Below are 20,011 nucleotides of genomic sequence, written 5' to 3'. Positions count from 1 at the left end.
ATTTATGTTTTTATATTTTAAATTTTTAGCTATATTTATATTGATATGTTTTTATATTTTAGCTTATTTTAATTGTGTAATTTTTATAGTCTTGTATTAATTTTTTTGTGTGACCTTGAGATTGTCTTAATGAAAGGTGGTATATAAATTTAACAATAATAATAAAAAATAAAATAAAATAAACACCTTTGTTACAGTTGTTAATAGGGGTAATGCTATAGGTATAGTAGTGTCAGTCTGTATGAGCCCCCAAATGGGGTCCTTAAGCTCCTGAGGTGCCTGATATACTTTGAGTCCTAATGAAGAGGCTGTTCTTTGTAATTGTTCTGAATGTGGACAGCATTCATCTGATGGAGATCCTGGCTTATCCCTGGTGATTCAATCAGATTGGGAAGCATTATGCGGACTTTAAAACAAAACAAAACATTTATATCCCGCTCTTCCTCCAAGGAGCCCAGAGCAGTGTACTACATACTTGAGTTTCTCCTCACAATAACCCTGTGAAGTATGTTAGCTGAGAGAGAAGTGACTGGCCCCGAGTCACCCAGCAAGTCTCATGGCTGAATGGGGATTTGAACTCGGGTCTCCCTGGTCCTAGTCCAGCACTCTAACCATTACATCACGCTGGCTCATTTTGAGGAATCATGTGGGATTTCCAAGTACCAGTCAGGTACCAACAGGTTCCACACATCAGAGAAGGATCCTCCCACGGGACCTCCTTTGGAGGTGCCGCCCTCACACTGTCCAGTCCCGGGTCATGCACTGGTGTCTCCTTGGGAAGAGCAACTTTTGCTTTTGGTTTAGGGTTTTCTGCTGGAGCTTTGTTGTGATTTTCCTTTTTGCTCAGAGGCATGACTTACAATAGGAGCTGGTCTTTTCACTGCCCAATGTGCTTTAAAATGGGACAGGCTGAAATGATAGACCAGAGACCTGGATCTGGGACCGGGAGCAGCACCGGTGAGAACTGCAATAGGAGTCTCTTATACGAGTCCCTATCCCAATCGTCATGTTCCCAGGATGCAGGTTTTAGATATCTTCGGTGGCAGTGGTCAGCCCTGGGTTTGGACTTTTGATAGTTTGGCTCATAATCTGGGGAATCATCGCATCTGTGATGGTCTCTGGAGAATGCTGTGGTGAGCGATGGGAGCAAGAAGCCTCAGCACGTACTGAGCCCTTGTAGTCCCAATGGTTAAGCTATATTCCCAATGGTCAAGCAGCCGGTTTTGATCCCTGTCGTCAAATGGGGAGCCTAGGTCTGAAAACTGCTCTAGGTCTGGTTCTGGCTCGGGGTTGAAGTCGGGCTCGTTGTGCTCACACTCATGGCTGGGGCTCCTGATCTTGTTCCATATCAGTCTCGAGGTCAGAGTCAGAATCTGGAAAGCAATCTGCCTCAGAGATGGGGTGGTGAGGGAATCCCTCTTGAATAGGGGAGGTTGCAACTGATGCAGTTTGCACTGGTTTTTGGATGGACATCCATTCTTTTTTAATTAGCTGATCCCTCCTTGTTTTTCTTGGGAGTCTTCAACTTTGAGATCACAGGGATAGCCTTCTTCCACTGATTCAGCTGGACTGCATTCATAGCCAGGGTTTCTGGATGATCCAAGTAATCACAGCCTGGCATATTCGGGCAGATAGCCAGTAATGCTGGAGGGGCTATAGAGCTGGTATCAGGCTCTTTAGCGCCTGCATGAGCCATAGCATTCTCCAATGTAAGATTGGTACACAATGCTCTATCCCACAGAATAGCTCAAAGTCGGGATGCCCGATTCCTGCAGGCCTGTTTGGTGAAACTCTGGCAGATAGGAACATAGGAAGCTGCCATATTCTGAGTCAGAACATTGGTTTATCTAGCTCAGTATTGTCTACCCAGACTGGCAGCAGCTTCTCCAAGGTTGCAGGCAGAAATCTCTCTCAGCCCTATCTTGGAGAAGCCAGGGAGGGAACTTGGAGCCTAGATGCTCTTCCCAGAGTGGCTTCATCCCCTGAGGGGAATATCTTAAAGTGCTCACACTTCTAGTCTCCCATTCAAATGCAACCAGGGTGGACCCTGCTTAGCTAAGGGGACAAGTCATGCTTGCTACCACAAGACCAGCTCTCACTGGTCTACCTGGTGTGTTTCTCCCAGGCATGAAAGGCACTCAGAATGGCTGTCAGATGTGGGGAGCTTTTCTGTACACAGCATGCAGTGTTTAAAAGTAACTCTCACAATCATAGGCCACAATGGTTGGGGGGAGCGGGGAACCAAGGCTAACTGAAAACACAAACTTGAGAGATAGAAGAACAAGGAGATAAAGAGCTCTCGCTTGCTCGCTCGCTCTCTCCCTCTCTGACACATTGAAGGGGAAGGATCCTTGACATGCCTGCTGTGGCGGTCGAGAAAATACTGAAGTGATGCAGGTCGCATACAGATAACAGAGAAGGGGCGGGGTTACCGCCAAAAGAAGAAATGATCAGTTAAAGCTCTGGAAGGTTCTGAGCCATATTCTGCACATGCATGAATACCCCTATAGTGGAAATAGATACTGGGACCACTAAGCAGAATGGCTGGTTCCTTGATCAAAGCTACATGTTTTGCTAGGATAGACTTATGCACCAAACCACAGCAGTCATCCTGCAACATCATAGAATAGAATGAAACGATGATAAATGGAAATGACCTTTCGACTTTGGTGTGCAAATGCTCTGTCCTAAATTGTAACATTGGTTTTAGTTTAAGTAGACTGTTCAAGTAATTCTATGGTATGCTGAGTTCTTTCTCATTTCTCTCTTTCTTTTATGCTATGCTATGCTATGCTATGTTATGTTATGACCTGTGGTCACAACAATAAACTACTTACTTACACAAGCTGCTGTATGCAAAGTTCTCTGCTATGGTACTAGATCAAGCCCATGAACAAGTCAGCACCCTAATGAAAGGAGACAGAGGCTAACAACACTTTGGCAATGTATGTCAGCAGGACCTGAAGAAGCCAGGATGACTCAGGAAACTGAAGATGACATCAGCCACAAGGCATGCACAAAATATCATGAATAAGCACCAGGTGTGCCAGAGTCCTTTGTCAAGAAAATCTCAGTCATGAATGAGATGGGAAACCTTTTCGGAGAGGACAGGGGTGACTTCTTAACTTTGGATACAAAGGCCATAATGGGCTCCGATCAAATGGAGACTGTCAATGCTGCAATACATCTTGGGTCAGGAACAATATGACCTTTTTGTTAAAGAAAGAGGGATGTACTGAGCAATCCAAACCCACCTATTCAATGCAGAAGAACAAGTACTGGGCAACCACAACCAATTGCAGAAGTGATGCAGGAGAACAAGTTGCCACTCTTCTCCAGAAAAAGGCTCCTCCCAAGCAGAAAGCCCATGTCACGACACTGAAGGGTGCTTTCTTATCCAGATAGCAGCCACTGCTTCGGAGGCAGCATCTCACATACTTTTTCAAACATCAGAATCCGCCATGGACCCCATCACTGTCCAAATGCAGTGAAATAAGATCTGGCAACAAAGTTAGACCTTGTTGTGGGACTCAAGGCATCCGTTCAGCTTCCAGGTGCAACCGCCAAAGAAACTGTGGTGGCACCAAATGGTGCTGCAATTGTTCAAACCTCCTGAACATTCTGCTGTACACTATGCAACACAAGGAACATGTGGATTGGCTGGACATAGTATGGGATCCCTATATCCCAGGTAGCTTAAAGGCAGTAGCAGAAAGAAAAGAGGCAATGAGGTTGCCCTGCCCAGTAACCATCACAGCTTTCTTCAGGTTGATGAAAACAAAATTGAGCTGATCAATCTAGTGGCAAAACCAGTTACTTCAATTTAAAAAGAAGTTTTTAAACTTCTTGCTCTTGGAGGTCAAGTAGTCTGTTCAGCTAGCAGAGAGGAGAAAAGTCACACTGAGCCATCTCATGAGGAAGCTGACACACACACCTGCTGCAGCATCTGTCAGATGCAACACACCGCACCGACATTGGTCAGGACACCAGGCACAGATGTGGTGGTCATACTCTGCCTCTATCGTCTGCCTCGCCAGTGTTCCCTGTTAACAGGGATTTCAAGATGTTGTTGACTACAATTCCCAGAATCCTTGGCCAAAGGCCATTACAGCTGGGGATTCTGGGAGCTGTAGTCAACATCATCTGGAAAACCCTGTTACTGGGAACACTGTGCCTCACCCTACTCCATCAGTATGACAGTGGCACAGTCTGTCTGCACACTTCTTGTGGCATACTTCTGACACTTCATCCTTTGGCACCTGCCTTTTGAAAAAGCAGGGTGAGGTGAGCAAGAGGGAGAAGGAGCAGGAGTAGTGGCGGCAGTGGCAGCAGCTCACATAGGGGGCAACATTCACATAGGGGGCAATCAGGCCAGGGTGCGTGTGTGTGGAGTCAGCATACCTTGCAATGTGAGCCGTGCAGCGGTGGGAGATCAGTGTATGCCATGGTCTGTGCAGCATAGGGGCAGGAAGTTGCTGCATTCCATGTGGCATGAAGGTGGGTCGGGCATTCAGGGGCAGAAGATTGGTGCATGGCTTGCTCAGCACACCATGAGGCTGGAGAGGGGGGTGCTTCGGCATTCCTCCTCAAGTCCTGGGGGGATCTTGGGTGGGGACTTGGGTTGCCACTGACAGACTTCATTCAAATAAGAGCCGATTGCTGTCCAGTGTAGCATCATCTGACTGAACAACTTTTGCACCATAGACATAAAACCACAACCAGCTTCGATATCACTGAAGGAATGGCAATGTAGAAGAACATAAGAACAGCCCTGCTGGATCAGGCCCAAGGCCTAGCTAGTCCAGCATCCTGTTTCCCACAGTGGCCCACCAGATGCCTCTGGGAAGCCCACAGGCATGAGGTGAGGGCATGCCCTCTCTCCTGTTGTTGCTCCCCTGCAACTGGGATTTGGAGGCATCTTGCCTCCGAGACTGCAGGTGGCCTATAGCCATCAGAAATGTAACATTCTGCAGTCCTTTTTAAAAGAAATATCTGCAGAAAGTTTGGGTTTTCAATTAATGAAAGTTCTTCCAAAGTTAGCATTGGTATAGGGATACACTGCTAGGAACCATAACGAGCACACATTTAAGGATACATTGCACATCAACCTTTGCTTTGAGGATATGCGAATCTTAGGTATCTGTTTCTGAAATCTAAAATTTCACAGATTTTACAGTACCACCAGCTACCAGTAGCGGCCAGTGAGGGCGCCAGTGGAGGGGCGGCAAGAGGCACCTTTAAGAGTAAAAGAATTGGGGCTTCCCTCCGCTCTCACTGCACTCGAGCATTGCTCAGGGGATCAGCTCCGTGGAAGCCAGGTGAGTGGCGGAGGTGATCCCCAGCCGCAGGGGGTGCTGGGCGGCACACAGCTTTTCTGAGCAGCGTTCAGGTGTGGCGAGAGCGGAGGCAAGCACCAATTCTTTTCCTCTTCAAGGTGCCTCTCGCCGCCCCTCCACCAACGCCCTCACCAGCTGTTACTGCCAGCTACACAGGGAATAGGAGTGTGCACAGAACCATTCTGGGTGGTTTGGTTCGAATTCAAACTGAACTGCCGAATGTGAACCGCAAACCAGTTTGTTAGAACCAGTAGGTATTTCAGTTTGAACTTGGACTGGCTCCCTTTGTGCAGGGGGGGCGCAGTCTGGTTGGAGCTCGAACTGGGCAAATAGAACTGGGTTCAATTCAAACAGGTTCCGCACATCCCCTAGCAGGGAGAAGCTATTTGCTCATAACCACACTGTGAACCCTTTCTCAGTTTAATTCATATACTCCTTTTCCAAGAGCTGCTGGAAGGCATAAGTCTGAAGTTGTGTGCAGGAAAATATTCACACTATTGGGAAAGGATGGAGATGGTCATTGAATAACACTTTCATTATTAAAACAAAAGGGGCCTCACAAAACATTGAGGGAATCCACAGTACGGACTGAGCGGAAGGTGTTGTGGAACTATGTGTCTGGAGAAAAATTTCACAAAGAACCCTAATGCTAAATAATAACAACACAACATTTGTATAGCACTTTTTGAGAATGCAAAGTGCTTCACATACATTATCTTGATGTAATCCTTACCACAATCCTGCAAGGATAGCAGCTGGGAAGCTGAGGCTGAAAGCGAGTGGTGGCTGAGGTGGGGAGGAACTGCAAAACGACCAGGGAGCCCACACTTCAGGGCCCCCCAAATCTTGTATATTTCTTAATGGGTGAAGAGTTAACAACAACATGGGGGGCTTTAATGACCCCTAACAAATAATTTTTAGACTTTATTTCTTATAATTTGTTTTGTGTTCAGCACCCCCCCCCTCCAGTTCTGAAATAGAAGATAAAGTATCTTACAATTGTTATACATGAAATATTGGTTCTTACAAGTGTTTTCTTTGGTAGCTGTCAAGAGAAAACTTATTCCCATGGTCACATCTATTTACCAGGCAGTCATGAAATTCAACTAGTTAATTTTTCAGTTGTCAACTCTTAACCATGACTTTCAAAAACATAGTTTTTAAAAAATGGAATCTGGCTTTCCTAGAGTTTTTCTTGACTCTTGGATTGCTTGTCTGAGAGACAAAGAGTAGCATGTCTTTCTGTGAAGGCACTTCCGGTTTGACGCTGACCGGGGCGGCAAAGAGGTATGCTGCCGCCCTGAGCCAGTGATTTTGCAGACAGCGCCAGTGGGGGAAACGTGCCTTCAAGGTAACCTCCACTCCGGCGCTGCTGAACTGGCCATCTGCTGTTCCGTGCACATCCCTACTACTAGAACACTGAACGGGGGTTCAACTGGTTCAGTGCGAATATCACTCGGGGGCTGGACGTCATCAGGGACAGATTCAAGAGGCAAGTAAATTGTACACATTTCTCACCTTTCTCCTTAATGGCCATTTTCTGCACTTCAGGAATCAGGAAGCTATAAACCAGCTCTGCCACAATCTCTTCAGACTGTAGGTAAGTACGGCTGCAAAGCAGAGCACATGTGCAAGAGGTTACATTTTGGTCGTCGTCTTCTTCACCTTCTCATTCATCTTGGCTTTTCATTTTACAGACAGCTCCTGATGTAAAGTGAAAGTAACTATATTTCTTGAGAGAGAGAGATTAATGGACCTTCCTGAGAGGCAGATTCCCTCCGCCCTTTGAATACACTCATGTGAGCCCTGATCCAATGCCAGCAGGATCATATCCCATCTCCACATTAAAAATAGGATAGGAAGTAATTTTGCTGCAGGGGGATGGCAGGACTTGTGTTGATCACCTGACTGGAATCGGGAAATGTTTGATATAGTGCTGAATGGAGGAAGGAGAGGAGGAGACACCTTCCTGGTGTTTGTTTCTTTAAAAAAAGAAGTCCACATGAGCCATATTCCTATGCTTGAACGATACAGCAGGAGAGAATTAAAACTTCCACAAACAGCTCCTTTTAAAAAAAAATACACAAATGGGACTGGCAGTCTGTGGGGGCTGGGGGTGATGTGATCATGATGTCACACCAGTTATGTCACACTAGTGACATCACCATCATTCTCCAATAGTTGCTTGCTACACCTGTTCAACCATGGTCCTTACAGTACTCATTACAGTTCACACTGTAGGGTTCACACTGTACAGTTCACACTGGCAGGGTGGGCATACAGAACTATATTCTATAGTCTGAGTTTCAGGAAACCAGAACTCCCCTGGAATAGAAGCAGCCTCTGAATCCTGTGCAACAACCACGCCATTACTGGGCAAAAAATACACCATCTTCTAGAAAGACCCTTCATTTAATCCACCAATAAACAAAATATGTAATTTAGACTGTAAGCTGCTCAGGGCAGGATCATGGCTATATGTCTGTAAATCAAGACATACAATAAACGCCAGTAATAACTGCCCCCCTAGTCTCCTCCAAGCAATGTGTAGTCAGTCCCCTGGATGGTCAGAACCATCCATCACTTCCCTTTTGGCTTGGTACTGGCTTATCCATCTCATGCCCCATTTTACACAAATAATCTTCCTTGCAGGGGCTGCAAGAGACATAAAGACTGCACGAATGCCTGGTCTGTACTACAGTTCTAACCCTTTTCTGAGACACAGGAGTATTCCCTATGGTGAGCAAATAGGACAGCTCCATACTGGATTTTCTTCTTATCATGCCTTTGAACAAGAGGCTGACATTCTGCATAGTATAATGTGGGCCACACCTCAACCAGTGCCTGCAGCCGTGTTGTAGAACAGGGCTGGTGTGCTACTACTTAAAACAGCACCATCCTACTTGGGTGATGCTATGGCCCTTATTTTCAGTGGCCAGGCAGCAGTGGCGCAGGTGCCTAAAGGGACACAGAATTCCTTGCACCACACTTTCCAGAATGTCAGCCATAAACTCAAAGGATTATAGAGTTAGAAAAGGGACACTGGAGGTCTTCTAGACAAACCCCCTGCTCGGTGCACCAATGATCATGCTGGCAACCATCTGCATCTCCCTGCCCCACTTTCTGAGGACTAATGATTTCTCACCTCACTCACTAGTCTTGCCCTTGATCTGTTACTCTTTTTAAATGCTACTTTGAATTTACAGAGAGGGGCGTTTAGGAAGCACTGCCTTAGAAGTACTGGGGAGATTGTTTCGGAGTGCTATGACAGATGTGCTGTCACTGTCTGCTCAGTGATGAGAGCATTGTTTGTTTTCATATTTGGAGACTATGTGTTTGGAATGTGGAACTTTTTAAAAGGGACATCTGGGTGGCAGCTGCATTTTTGTGTTTGCTTATATGAAGCAAGTGGGCTTACAGGTGGGCAAATAGGAATCATAGCGTTTTAGAGACAGAAGGTTCCTTGGAGGTCATCTAGTCCAGACCTCGGCTTAGTGCAGGTGCTGCAGTAGCCCTAAAAGATGGCCATCCAGCCTCGGTTTGAAAACTGAAAGCGACGGGAAGCTTACAACAGTGGCTCCTGCATGGTGCAAGGCAGACTTATCCGTTTTCAACCCATTGGTTTTAGTCCTGCTCTTGGGAGCAACACATAAAAAGTCTGTTCTTTCTTCTGTGCAACAGCTCTTCAGATATTTGAAGACAGCTATCACATCTCCCCTTAATCTTCTCTTCTCCAGGCTGTTTCCTGGACCCCTGACTGCCTCTGTTGCCCTCTTCTGAGCCCATTCCAGTTGATCAATGTCCTTCTTAACATAATATTCCACGTGAGATCTAACCCACATAGAACAGAGTGAAACTTACTTCTCATGATGTGGCCACCAAGCCTCTGTTACTATAGTCCAATATTTCATAGGCTTTTTAAATGGCTGCATCATATATATCTATATATATATTTCTCCTGGGTGTGCCCAGGAAAAATGCGTCCCGGCAGCCCAGCTGATTGGCTGAGCTGCGGGGGCACCTGATTGGTCCTGGCGCACACCCAGGAGAATTATGCGAGGCGGCGGAGGCCATGGCCGGGGAGCCAGGCGGGCGAGGCGGCAGGCCTGGCCGGGCCCAGCCGCAGAGGCGAGGCTGGGGCTGGCCGGCGGCGCTCTGGGGCTGGCTGGCCGGCGGCGGCGGCAGCCACGCTCTGGGGCCGGCCGGCGGAGAGAAGAGTGCAACAGGAGCCGGTTGGGCCGGCAGGCGGAGCGCCGCTACCGCCGCAAGGAGGAAAAGGGGTGTGTGGAGGGAGGAGGCAGCGGCGGCATGGGGGGGCGAGGCGGAGGGAGCTGCCGACGGCGGCGGCACAGCTGGCTCTGCCCCCAGTCCCCGAGACGGCAGGGAAAGGCTGTGCCACGCTAGAGGCGCAGATGCTCTGCGCCCGGGCCCACTAGTATATATTTAATTCTCCTGGGTGTGCCTTAGAATGTGCGTCCCGGTGCCCAGCTGATTGGCTGGGCAGTGGAGGCGCCTGATAGGCTGAGGCACACCCAGGAGAACTGGTCATCGTGGTGGCCAGGCCATCCTGGGTAAGGGGGAGGAGGAGGCGGCGGCAAAGCCCAGGCTGGCTGCCGGAGGTGGGAGGCAGCAGCGAGAGAGGAGGTGAGTCGGAAACGGGTGGTGGGGCACAGCCCTAGCGCCCGTTGGAGGCCAGGGCGGGAGGGAAACGGGTGGCAGGACTTCCCTGTTTGCTGCCCAGGAGGAGGAACAGCAGCAGCGGGGCCCTTTACAGCCGCCCACTGCCCAGTAAGGAGGGCCTGTGGCGGTGGTGAGGTCTGGCCAAAAATGGCCATCCACCGCGGTAAAATGCTCAGTGCGGGTGGGGGGGAGGGGAGGAATGGAAGGGGAGGGAGGGTGAGCAGGAGGCAGAGGGGAGGGCAAGAGAAAGTGGGGCAGGAAGGAGGGGAGGGCAAGAGAGAGTGAGAGAGTGGAGTGGGAGGGAGGGCAAGTAAGATTTGGGCAGGAGGGGGAGGGAGGGAGGGCAAGATAGTGTGGGGTGAGAGGGGGCAAGTGAGAGTGGGGTGGGAGGGAGGGGGAAGAGGGCAAGAGAGAGGGGAGGGAGGGGGAGTCAGAGTGGGACAGGAGAGAGGGGGAAACAGCCGGCCCCAAAGAGCACACAGGTGTTCTGTGCGGGTCGGCTAGTACTACTTACTTATGTTCAACATGTGGTCCTATAATATATATAGCTCCTTTTCACACGTACTGCTGCCAAGTCAGGCCTCCAGCATCCTATACTTGTGCAGTTGATTTTACTTAAATAAATGCAGGACTTTACATTTGTCTCTATTGAATTCCATCTTCTTGGTTTTGGCTCAGGGTTTGAATATCAGTTCTGGCTCCTAAGATGTTTGTTATCTCTCCCCCACCAAACTTTGTGGAAACTTGATAAGCAACCCTTCTGCTCCCTCATCTAAGTCATCTATTAAAATGCTGAACAACCCAGCAGAGAGTCCTATGGCTCAGGACAGATACCAGAACAAATAGACGCTAGAACAAATTATAACAGTCAATCTGTAAGCATCTTGATAACAATGTAGTGATTAGGAGAAGCCAACATGGATTTCTCAAGAATCAATCCTGCTAGACTAATCTTATATCTGTTTTTAAATCCAGTTACTAGCTGGGTTAGCAATGATCCCATTACCTTCAGGGGTCAGGAAAGAGCCCAGGAAGAGAAGCTGCTCTGCAGACCAAGCAGCATGGAGACCTCCCAGCAGTGGTGTAGGAAACTGACCGTGGTGGGGGTGCAATGGACACCTCCCAGCAGCGGCCCCTAGGTACCTAGTGGTACCTAGCACATGCACACCCTGACCACGCCCCCTGCATCTGACACCGTGGGGGCGTAGGAGATGCGGAAACCATTCTGAGTCAGAGGGAGGCACCCGCAGCCAGACTGGAAACACAGTGGTGGCTGAAGCACCTCAAAAATGGGGCCAAGTGGCCCCAGTTCTGCATATCCCACGACCCATGTCCGACATCAGATGCAGAGGGCATGGCTTTGGGCTGCGGGGCTGGCTCCACAAAAATGGTGGCCCAGGTTCTTTGAACCCAGGTGCCCAATGGTGGCTCCGCCCCCTGCCTCCCAGCCAAGCTGTAGTGAATCTGGCAGCAGCAGGTAAGCCATAGGGAGAACAGAGGCCAGCTTTACCAATGTCCTCTGATGACATGCAGGCCCCAGCAATGCTAGAGAGAGATAGAAGACTGCCTAGGCTGGCCCTGGGAACAGAATTCAAGTTGGGTGCCCCAAGGTTTGATCCAATTTGATCCACTCTTGAATATTTTTATCAATGACAGAGATGAAAAGATGGAAAGAATCTTCATCAAATTTGCAGGAGCCAAAAACAAAACAAAACAAAAACACCTGGGAGGTGACCCCCCCTCCTCCTCTGGAGAAGACAGAAATAAAATTCAGAATAACCTTGATTGAATGAAACCCTGGCATGTGACTAACAACATGGAATTCAATAGAGACGAATGCAAAAGACTGCATTTAGTGGGGGAAAGAGAGAGAGAGATTCAAGTGCACATGTATAGGTTGGGGGGATCCATGGCTTGGCAATCGGGTATGTGTAAAAATGTCAAGATCACAATCTATCACAAGCTGAACAGGATTCAACAGTATGGTACCGCTACAAACAAAGCTCATGTAATTTTAGGCTGCATTAACAAAACCACAGTTTCCAAGTCTTTAAATGTGGCAAAATTTTGCTATATAGCTTGCAAAATGCACAAAGAGATGTATACTTTGATTAGCTTTTACTGTCTGCCGCAAACTGTATTATGATTGTCTATCTGGTCGAAGACTAATAAAGGAATCTATCTATCTAGTTTCCAAGTCACAGGAAATAATAGTTCTGTTTTGTTCCACGCTAGTCAGACCTCATTGGGAGTACTGTGTCAAGTTCTGCTGCCAGACGAAGAAGGATGTATACAAATTTGCACAGGTTCCAAGAATGGCAAAGAAGATGGTCAGAGCGCTGGAAAACAAGCTCTATGAAGAAAGGTTAAAGGAATGGGGTATGTTCAGCGTGGAGAAGAGACAACAGAGGCAGTTCTCAAATACTTGAAAGGTTGTCATGTAGAAGAAGAATTGTTCTGTGCTGCTCCAGAGGGCAGGGCCAGATCTAATGAGCTCAAGTTACAGAAGGGTAGATTTCAGCTGAAGATTAAGAGAAACATCTTAATAAGAAGAGCAGTTCACCAATAGTGCCAATGATCCGGGGAGAGGGGTGGACTCCCCTTCACTGAAGCTCTTCAGGCAGAGGCTCGGCAGCCATCTGTTGGGGGTGAAGCCCACTTCATTGCATTCAGTTGACAAAGTGGGCCCTAGTCCACAAAAACTAACAACATAGTTGTTAGTCTTTAAGGTGCGGCAATACTCTTTGTTGTTTTTATTTATTCTATTTATGCTACTGCTCCCTGGACAGTCATACCGTTCTTCTATTTCATAAGCAATGTTGTTGACTTCCACAGCCCTTCTCCGAATCTCTTCTCTGGCTTGTTCTTCAGCTGTGTGCTCCATGCTGCTCAAAAGGACATCTTCTAAGTAGGAATCTACTGTGCTCTGGTGTACCTTAACAACCTGGGAGGGAAACAAAAGACCAAATTGGTTTCCCCCCCCTCTTAGCACCAGTTCACTATTCACATTATATGTTTTCTCCGCTGCAACCAAGTGAGATGTGAGCTATGGATACCATGTTGAGAAGATTCCTACAATTCCACCTGTCAGTTTGACACATTAAGAGCTCATTTTTGCATCTACAGGTGAAACTCAAAAAATTAGAATATCGTGCAAAAAGTTCATTAAGTTCAGTAATGCAAATTAAAAGGTGAAACTGATATATGAGACAGACGCATTACATGCAAAGCGAGATAAGTCAAGCCTTAATTTGTTATAATTGTGATGATCATGGCGTACAGCTCATGAAAACCCCAAATCCACAATCCCAGAAAATTAGAATATTGTGAAAAGGTTCTAGGCTCCAGGTGTCCCACTCCAATCAGCTAATCAATCCATAACACCTGCAAAGGGTTCCTGAGCCTTTAAATGGTCTCACAGTCTGGTTCATTAGGAATCACAATCATGGGAAAGACTGCTGACTTGACAGTTGTGCAGAAAACCATCATTGACACCCTCCATAAGGAGGGAAAGCCTCAAAAGGTAATTGCAAAAGAAGTTGGATGTTCCCAAAGTGCTGTATCAAAGCACATTAATAGAAAGTTATGTGGAAGGGAAAAGTGTGGAAGAAAAAGGTGCACAAGCAGCAGGGATGACCACAGCCTGGAGAGGATTGTCAGGAAAAGGCCATTCAAAAATGTTGGGGACTTTCACAAGGAGTGGACTGAGGCTGGAGTTAGTGCATCAAGAGCCACCACACACAGACGGATCCTGGACATGGGCTTCAAATGTCATAATCCTCTTGTCAAGCCGCTCCTGAACAACAAACAACGTCAGAAGCGTCTTACCTGGGCTCAAGAAAAAAAGAACTGGTCTGTTGCTCAGTGGTCCAAAGTCCTCTTTTCTGATGAGAGCAACTTTTGCATCTCATTTGGAAACCAAGGACCCAGAGTCTGGAGGAAGAATGGAGAGGCACACAATGCAAGATGCTTGAAGTCCAGTGTGAAGTTTCCACAGTCTGTGTTGATTTGGGGAGCCATGTCATCTGCTGGTGTTGGTCCACTGTGCTTCATTAAGTCCAGGGTCAACGCAGCTATCTATCAGGAGATTTTGGAGCACTTCATGCTTCCTTCCGCAGACGAGCTGTATGGGGATGCTGACTTCATTTTCCAGCAGGACTTGGCACCTGCCCACACTGCCAAAAGTACCAAAACTTGGTTCAATGACCATGGGATTACTGTGCTTGATTGGCCAGCAAACTCGCCTGACCTGAACCCCATAGAGAATCTATGGGGCATTGCCAAGAGAAGGATGAGAGACATGAGACCAAACAATGCAGAACAGCTGAAGGCTGCTATTGAAGCATCCTGGTCTTCCATAACACCTCAGCAGTGCCACAGGCTGGTAGCATCCATGCAACACCGCATTGAGGCAGTAATTGCTGCAAAAGGGGCCCAAACCAAGTACTGAATACATATGCATGCTTATACTTTTCAGAGGTCCGATATTGTTCTATTTACAATCCTTGTTTTCTTGGTTTCATGTAATATTCTAATTTTCTGAGATTGTGGATTTGGGGTTTTCATGAGCTGTACGCCATGATCATCACAATTATAACAAATTAAGGCTTGACTTATCTCACTTTGCATGTAATGCGTCTATCTCATATATCAGTTTCACCTTTTAATTTGCATTACTGAACTTAATGAACTTTTGCACGATATTCTAATTTTTTGAGTTTCACCTGTATGTAGCTCAGTTGTGTGTGAGTTTAGCTCCACACATGATTATTTTGTGGACATCTATTTTTGTGCATGAAATGCTTATTTTCGGCCAAAGGAGCAGTTGTCTTTGTGTATATCTAACTAACTAATGGAAGGTGAAGTTCACTCAAAAATGTGGAGAGGGAGGCCTTTGTGTGTGTGTGTGTGTGTGTCTGTCTGTGGATGCATGTGCATGTTAAGAATAATATGAATGCCGTTAGATTTGAAACACTGAAGTGAGACAATATGATAGAAACCTGGTTTTGTGTTGTGTCCATGAAGGCCTCTCTACTCAGTGAGGGATGCTGCCCCCCACCGCCTTGTTCTAGTGTGAAAATAGCAGGCTCTGCACACACTTAATTGCTCTTTGATCAGATCTGGGTCTCCTTGAGACTGCGTGCCCTTCACTTGCCTGTTTAAAGATCTCATCCTCCTCACGTCTGCGCCTCTCTTCCACCTGGCGACGTCCACTCTCCTCTGCTTCCCGCATTCGACGTTGCCTTTCAGCTAACATAGCAAAAGCATGGATCCTTCGCTCATCCTGTAGCCTAACTAGCTCTTTGGAGAGGAAATCCAACATGTTGGAAAGGGCCCTCCCTTCTACCCGAGCCAAATGCTTTTCCATTTGAGACATCTAAAGGCAAGAAGAAGAAGAATTGTACTCCATCATATAAAATGGCCTACTTTTTCTTCACAGGAATGAGCCTGGAGCTCAGTACCCAATCTTGAACTGGGAGAAAAGGATGCAGCAGATATTTGCTGGTACAGCCCACACATACTTTGACCCCACAGCATTGTAATGATTAACTCCTAAGGTCTTCTCCCAAGCGTTGTAGTACTACATTTATTTATGTATTGAAAGCAACTGTGTTGAAAAGCTCTTTTCTGATTATCAAGAGAGCATGGGGAACCCAGGTTGCCCCCATGCTCTCTTGATAATCAGGAAAGAGCTTTAAATCACCATCCCCACATCATCCCAGGCAAGTACAAGGCAAAATAGCTAGAGGTTGCAGAGGTTTAAAGAAGATAACCAACCTCCATCCCCCACCCCCAATTCCGCCATTAGGTGGCCAAATACTGTCCATGGTACTGGAGCCCTCTTCCCCGCTTCAGCTTCTGTAATGCATATTTTTGCCAAAGGGATCAACTTTAAATGAGGGAAGGGGAAATTAATTGAGGACCCAGTGCCTCTATATGCACAGCCAAACCTTGTGCTCATGTAAATCTCGCTGCCGTTGTAAGGCCAATGTCGCTTGCTTCTCAGCCTTCTTCAAGAGTTGTCCATCCTCCTGGAGCGCATGAGTGGTACGCAACTCCCGGATCAGCTCCAGTCTTTTTTCCTTCCCTTCAAACATCTTTAAAAACAAAAACAGGGAATTAATTAATGAACAGGAAAATAATTAATCACACTGAATGCCTTCTTCCTCTACAGGTGAAACTCAGAAAAGTAGAATATCATGCAAAAGTCCATTAATTTCAGTAATGCAAATTAAAAGGTGAAACTGATATATGAGACAGACGCATTACATGCAAAGCGAGATAAGTCAAGCCTTAATTTGTTATAATTGTGATGATCATGGCGTACAGCTCATGAAAATCCCAAATCCACAATCCCAGAAAATTAGAATATTACATGGAACCAAGAAGACAAGGATTGTAGAATAGAACAATATCGGACCTCTGAAAAGTATAAGCATGCATATGTATTCAGTACTTGGTTTGGGCCCCTTTTGCAGCAATTACTGCCTCAATGCGGCGTGGCATGGATGCTATCAGCCTGTGGCACTGATGAGGTGTTATGGAAGACCAGGATGCTTCATTAGCGGCCTTCAGCAATTCTGCATTGTTTGGTCTCATTCTCATCCTTCTCTTGGCAATGCCCCATAGATTCTCTATGGGGTCAGGTCAGGCGAGTTTGCTAGCCAATCAAGCACAGTACACTGTATACTTTTCAGAGGTCCGATATTGTTCTATTCTACAATCCTTGTCTTCTTGGTTCCATGTAATATTCTAATTTTCCGAGATTGTGGATTTGGGGTTTTCATGAGCTGTACGCCATGATCATCACAATTATAACAAATTAAGGCTTGACTTATCTCGCTTTGCATGTAATGCATCTGTCTCATATATCAGTTTCACCTTTTAATTTGCATTACTGAAATTAATGGACTTTTGCACGATATTCTAATTTTCCGAGTTTCACCTGTAAATCTTATTGCTACTCTTTCTAAGATCTTGTCATTGAGATACATTTGAATTATTTTTCTGTCACTGCCTGTTGTTGCTTTTCATATCACAAGACTCAATGGTTGGTTCCAAGATACTTAATGTAGGTGATCAAACCTCAGAATACAAGAAACTTGTGAATGACTTGTTCTTCTGAGCATGGGTAGGGTCCAGTAGCTCTACTAGAAGAACATGAGTTAACAATCCCTGATGGTGATGAAGCTTCTAAAAAGAGTGGAGAAGTGTGTGACACTCGTACATGGTGAGGGATCAACAGCCTTTCTCAAGCTTCAAAAACATTTATTTTCAGGTTATTGCAGTTTGGCATAGGCTCCTAGGCACTCTAGGTAAACAAAATATTTAACATTCTATAACGCTGTATTCAAAAGGTTACAGCTATTTACTTATTTTTTAAAACAAAACAAAACACCAACTCCCATCAGAATGAATTCTGAATCACCTTCAAGGAATCTTTGACACTTTTGCTTCTCCTACTGGCCCATCAGGAGATCCATTCACCATTCTTTTGCTTTGTAAATTAAAGTCTGCATTTGATTCTATAATCCAGGATAGACTCGGGGCAATAAAGGGGTCCAGTACAACCCTTTATGATTAGTCAGGGTCTTATATTTAGATACCTCTTAGGGGAGGGAAGTATTTCCCTGCATCAGTGAAGGAATTATTAATCTTGCTTTATGCAAGCCATCTTTTACATGTGCTTATTTTCACATGCCCAAGTGACCTTCTGATGACTTTAGATTACTATTGTAAAAAAAGAAGAAAAAGAAGAAGAAAAAGTTACTGGATGACAAACTGCACAAGGGAATGTGGGCAGCTTGAGTACCGCTTGTCTATGGGAGTGTAAGCACCGTGGAGGAAGCTGCACTTTGTGCAGGATAGCAACACTGGGTAGTAAGCACTCCGTGCACACAGTTGTGTGATGCAACACCCATTATGGGCTAATGTGCAGAAAGGCATGAGTGGTGCCCAAGCTGCCCATGTCGCCACGTGCAGTATGTCAACTGAGTATTAATGATGTTCAACCAAAATGGTAATTTTGGGCAGGAGACATAAGATCCACAAAGTCACACAATTGACCAGGTTAAATCATATTGTTATGTGGGAGTTCGCTTTTTTTAGAACCTGCAGTTGGAAAGTAAGCCTTCAGCCTGTTAGAGAAGCAACAGAATCCTACAGGTCTAGAGAAATAATGGAGGGAAACAAATCTGACCTCCTCTTTGATCAAGGCTAAACTGCACCTCATGTATTATATGAATCAGAAATTTGGGACCACTTTAATCTCACTGAACAAGGTGAAAAAACAAGGACTCAGAAGATAATCCTTAAAAACATATCTCATCTTTGAACTGAAACAGGCATGCTCTCTATGGTTATGGGAGTCCACTCTTCTATTTTTAGTTGCAGATAAGAATTCTCTCAGCACAAACAGAGAGACTGCCCAGACTGTCTCCAGTCTACTGAACGGAGCCTCCTGGATGAAAAACACTGAACAGGTTTTGCAGTCAAGCCTGCCTTATTGGTAGCCAACCTGCAGTGGCTGTATAGTTACCGGCAGGTGGTGGGGAGACAGACGACATCTGCAATTCTAAACAAACTTACTAAGAAGTAAGCCCCACGACATAGGATTGCCAGTACAGACGGATCTCTCTTTGCTTTCAAAATCCAATTGACCCCTTGTTACTTAACAAACCTCAGTTGCTTCCACATTAGGGATGCTCCTGAATTTCACCTCCATCACATCTTTCTACAGAATCTGTTACTGCAATCTGCAATCCTGCATGCTCAAGCTCCAGTCCAACTGCTTCCCAATTGCTACAGCTCCCAAGCTTCCCCTGCTAGCCCAGCAGCAGCTTCAGCAGCCATTCTTTAGCTTTGTACTTTTAAAAAATGTCCTTTTAACAAGAATCTAAATAATCATGCTTCTGTGGCCATTTTCTATATATTTGGGCCATCATTTCAATAAAATGCATTTGGGAATTGGAAATACTCTTTTGCATGTATATTAATAATAATGGCAACATTTATTCTGCCTCCTCTGCTGAGAACTAATCTGTGCTCCTCAAATAAAAAGATGGAAGCAAATGAAGCTGAAGCCCCAAAATCTGAGGTGGCACAAGGGCTCCTCCTCATCACCACTTTTCCTTGAGGTTTCACTAGATTCCCAGATTCCCAACCATAGTTTCTTCTTCAAAAACATTCTGTCCCTCTCTCTGCCTTGTCTCCTTCAATCCTTTCACCCTCCCCCACTTCCATCTCAGTTAAGTTCAGAATAACTGGAATGGAAAAGGCACATGATATCAAAACTATTGCCCTCGCTGACAGACAAGCAGCTTTTTGCCTTCCCACGGTGTTGTTACTAGTGTTCATTATGTCCACAATGTTGTTTTTAACAACCAGGCTGCGGAGCAACTGGCCTGAATGGAAGCAGCTGAGCCACAATCGCCTCCTTCCCCCGATTGGTCGGTCCTGGCCATGTGGAGGGGGAGCCAAGATGGTGGCGCCATACCTGCTTCAGGTGATGGGGCACAACCCTGCCCCCCGCCTCATCGCGTAGTTGCGGTGGCAGGACCCAGCATTCTCGTAAATCAGTGACGGTTCACTTCAGACATTGTACCAGAAGAAATTTAGTCTCTGTCTTCCATTTCCTTTTAAAAAATCAGGTTCCTTACCTGTGACTGTAGTTCTTCTAGTGGTCTTCTGTGCATTCACAATGATGGAATTCATGCCTGCACAGAGACTCACACTGAACCTTCCAGAGCTTAAGAGAGATTAACAGTGACCCTGCCACCACATGTATTCACCTGGTGTATATCCCGCCTTCACACTTCAGCTGGAATAGCCACCATAGGAAGAACACTAGAAGCAAGGTAAGCTGCAGCAGGAAGGTGAGAGGGTCGTGTGAATGCACAGAAGACCACTAGAAGAAAAACAGGTTGCTCACCTGTAACTGAGGATCTGGTAGTCATCCATTGTATTCATAATGAATGGGTTCTCTCCCTGCGCAG

General features: G+C 46.1%; 1 protein-coding gene across 2 annotated transcripts in view; it reads right to left on the bottom strand.

Annotated features, from left to right (window-relative positions):
* Nucleotides 1-20,011, bottom strand: part of CFAP91 (cilia and flagella associated protein 91) — a 77,743-nt gene that overhangs the window by 6,375 nt on the left and 51,357 nt on the right. For both annotated transcript variants that reach the window (XM_053298520.1, XM_053298521.1), the window contains 4 exons: nt 15,968-16,114; nt 15,172-15,393; nt 12,812-12,960; nt 6,855-6,946 (listed from right to left, as the gene is read on the bottom strand). In XM_053298520.1, coding sequence (XP_053154495.1) covers nt 6,855-6,946; nt 12,812-12,960; nt 15,172-15,393; nt 15,968-16,114 — 610 coding nt within the window. The remainder of the gene's footprint in view (nt 1-6,854; nt 6,947-12,811; nt 12,961-15,171; nt 15,394-15,967; nt 16,115-20,011) is intronic.

Source organism: Hemicordylus capensis, chromosome 2, assembly GCF_027244095.1.
Source record: "Hemicordylus capensis ecotype Gifberg chromosome 2, rHemCap1.1.pri, whole genome shotgun sequence".
NCBI lineage: Eukaryota > Metazoa > Chordata > Lepidosauria > Squamata > Cordylidae > Hemicordylus > Hemicordylus capensis.
Note: the sequence above shows the minus strand (reverse complement) of the source record. Positions and strands in the feature narration are given on the sequence as shown.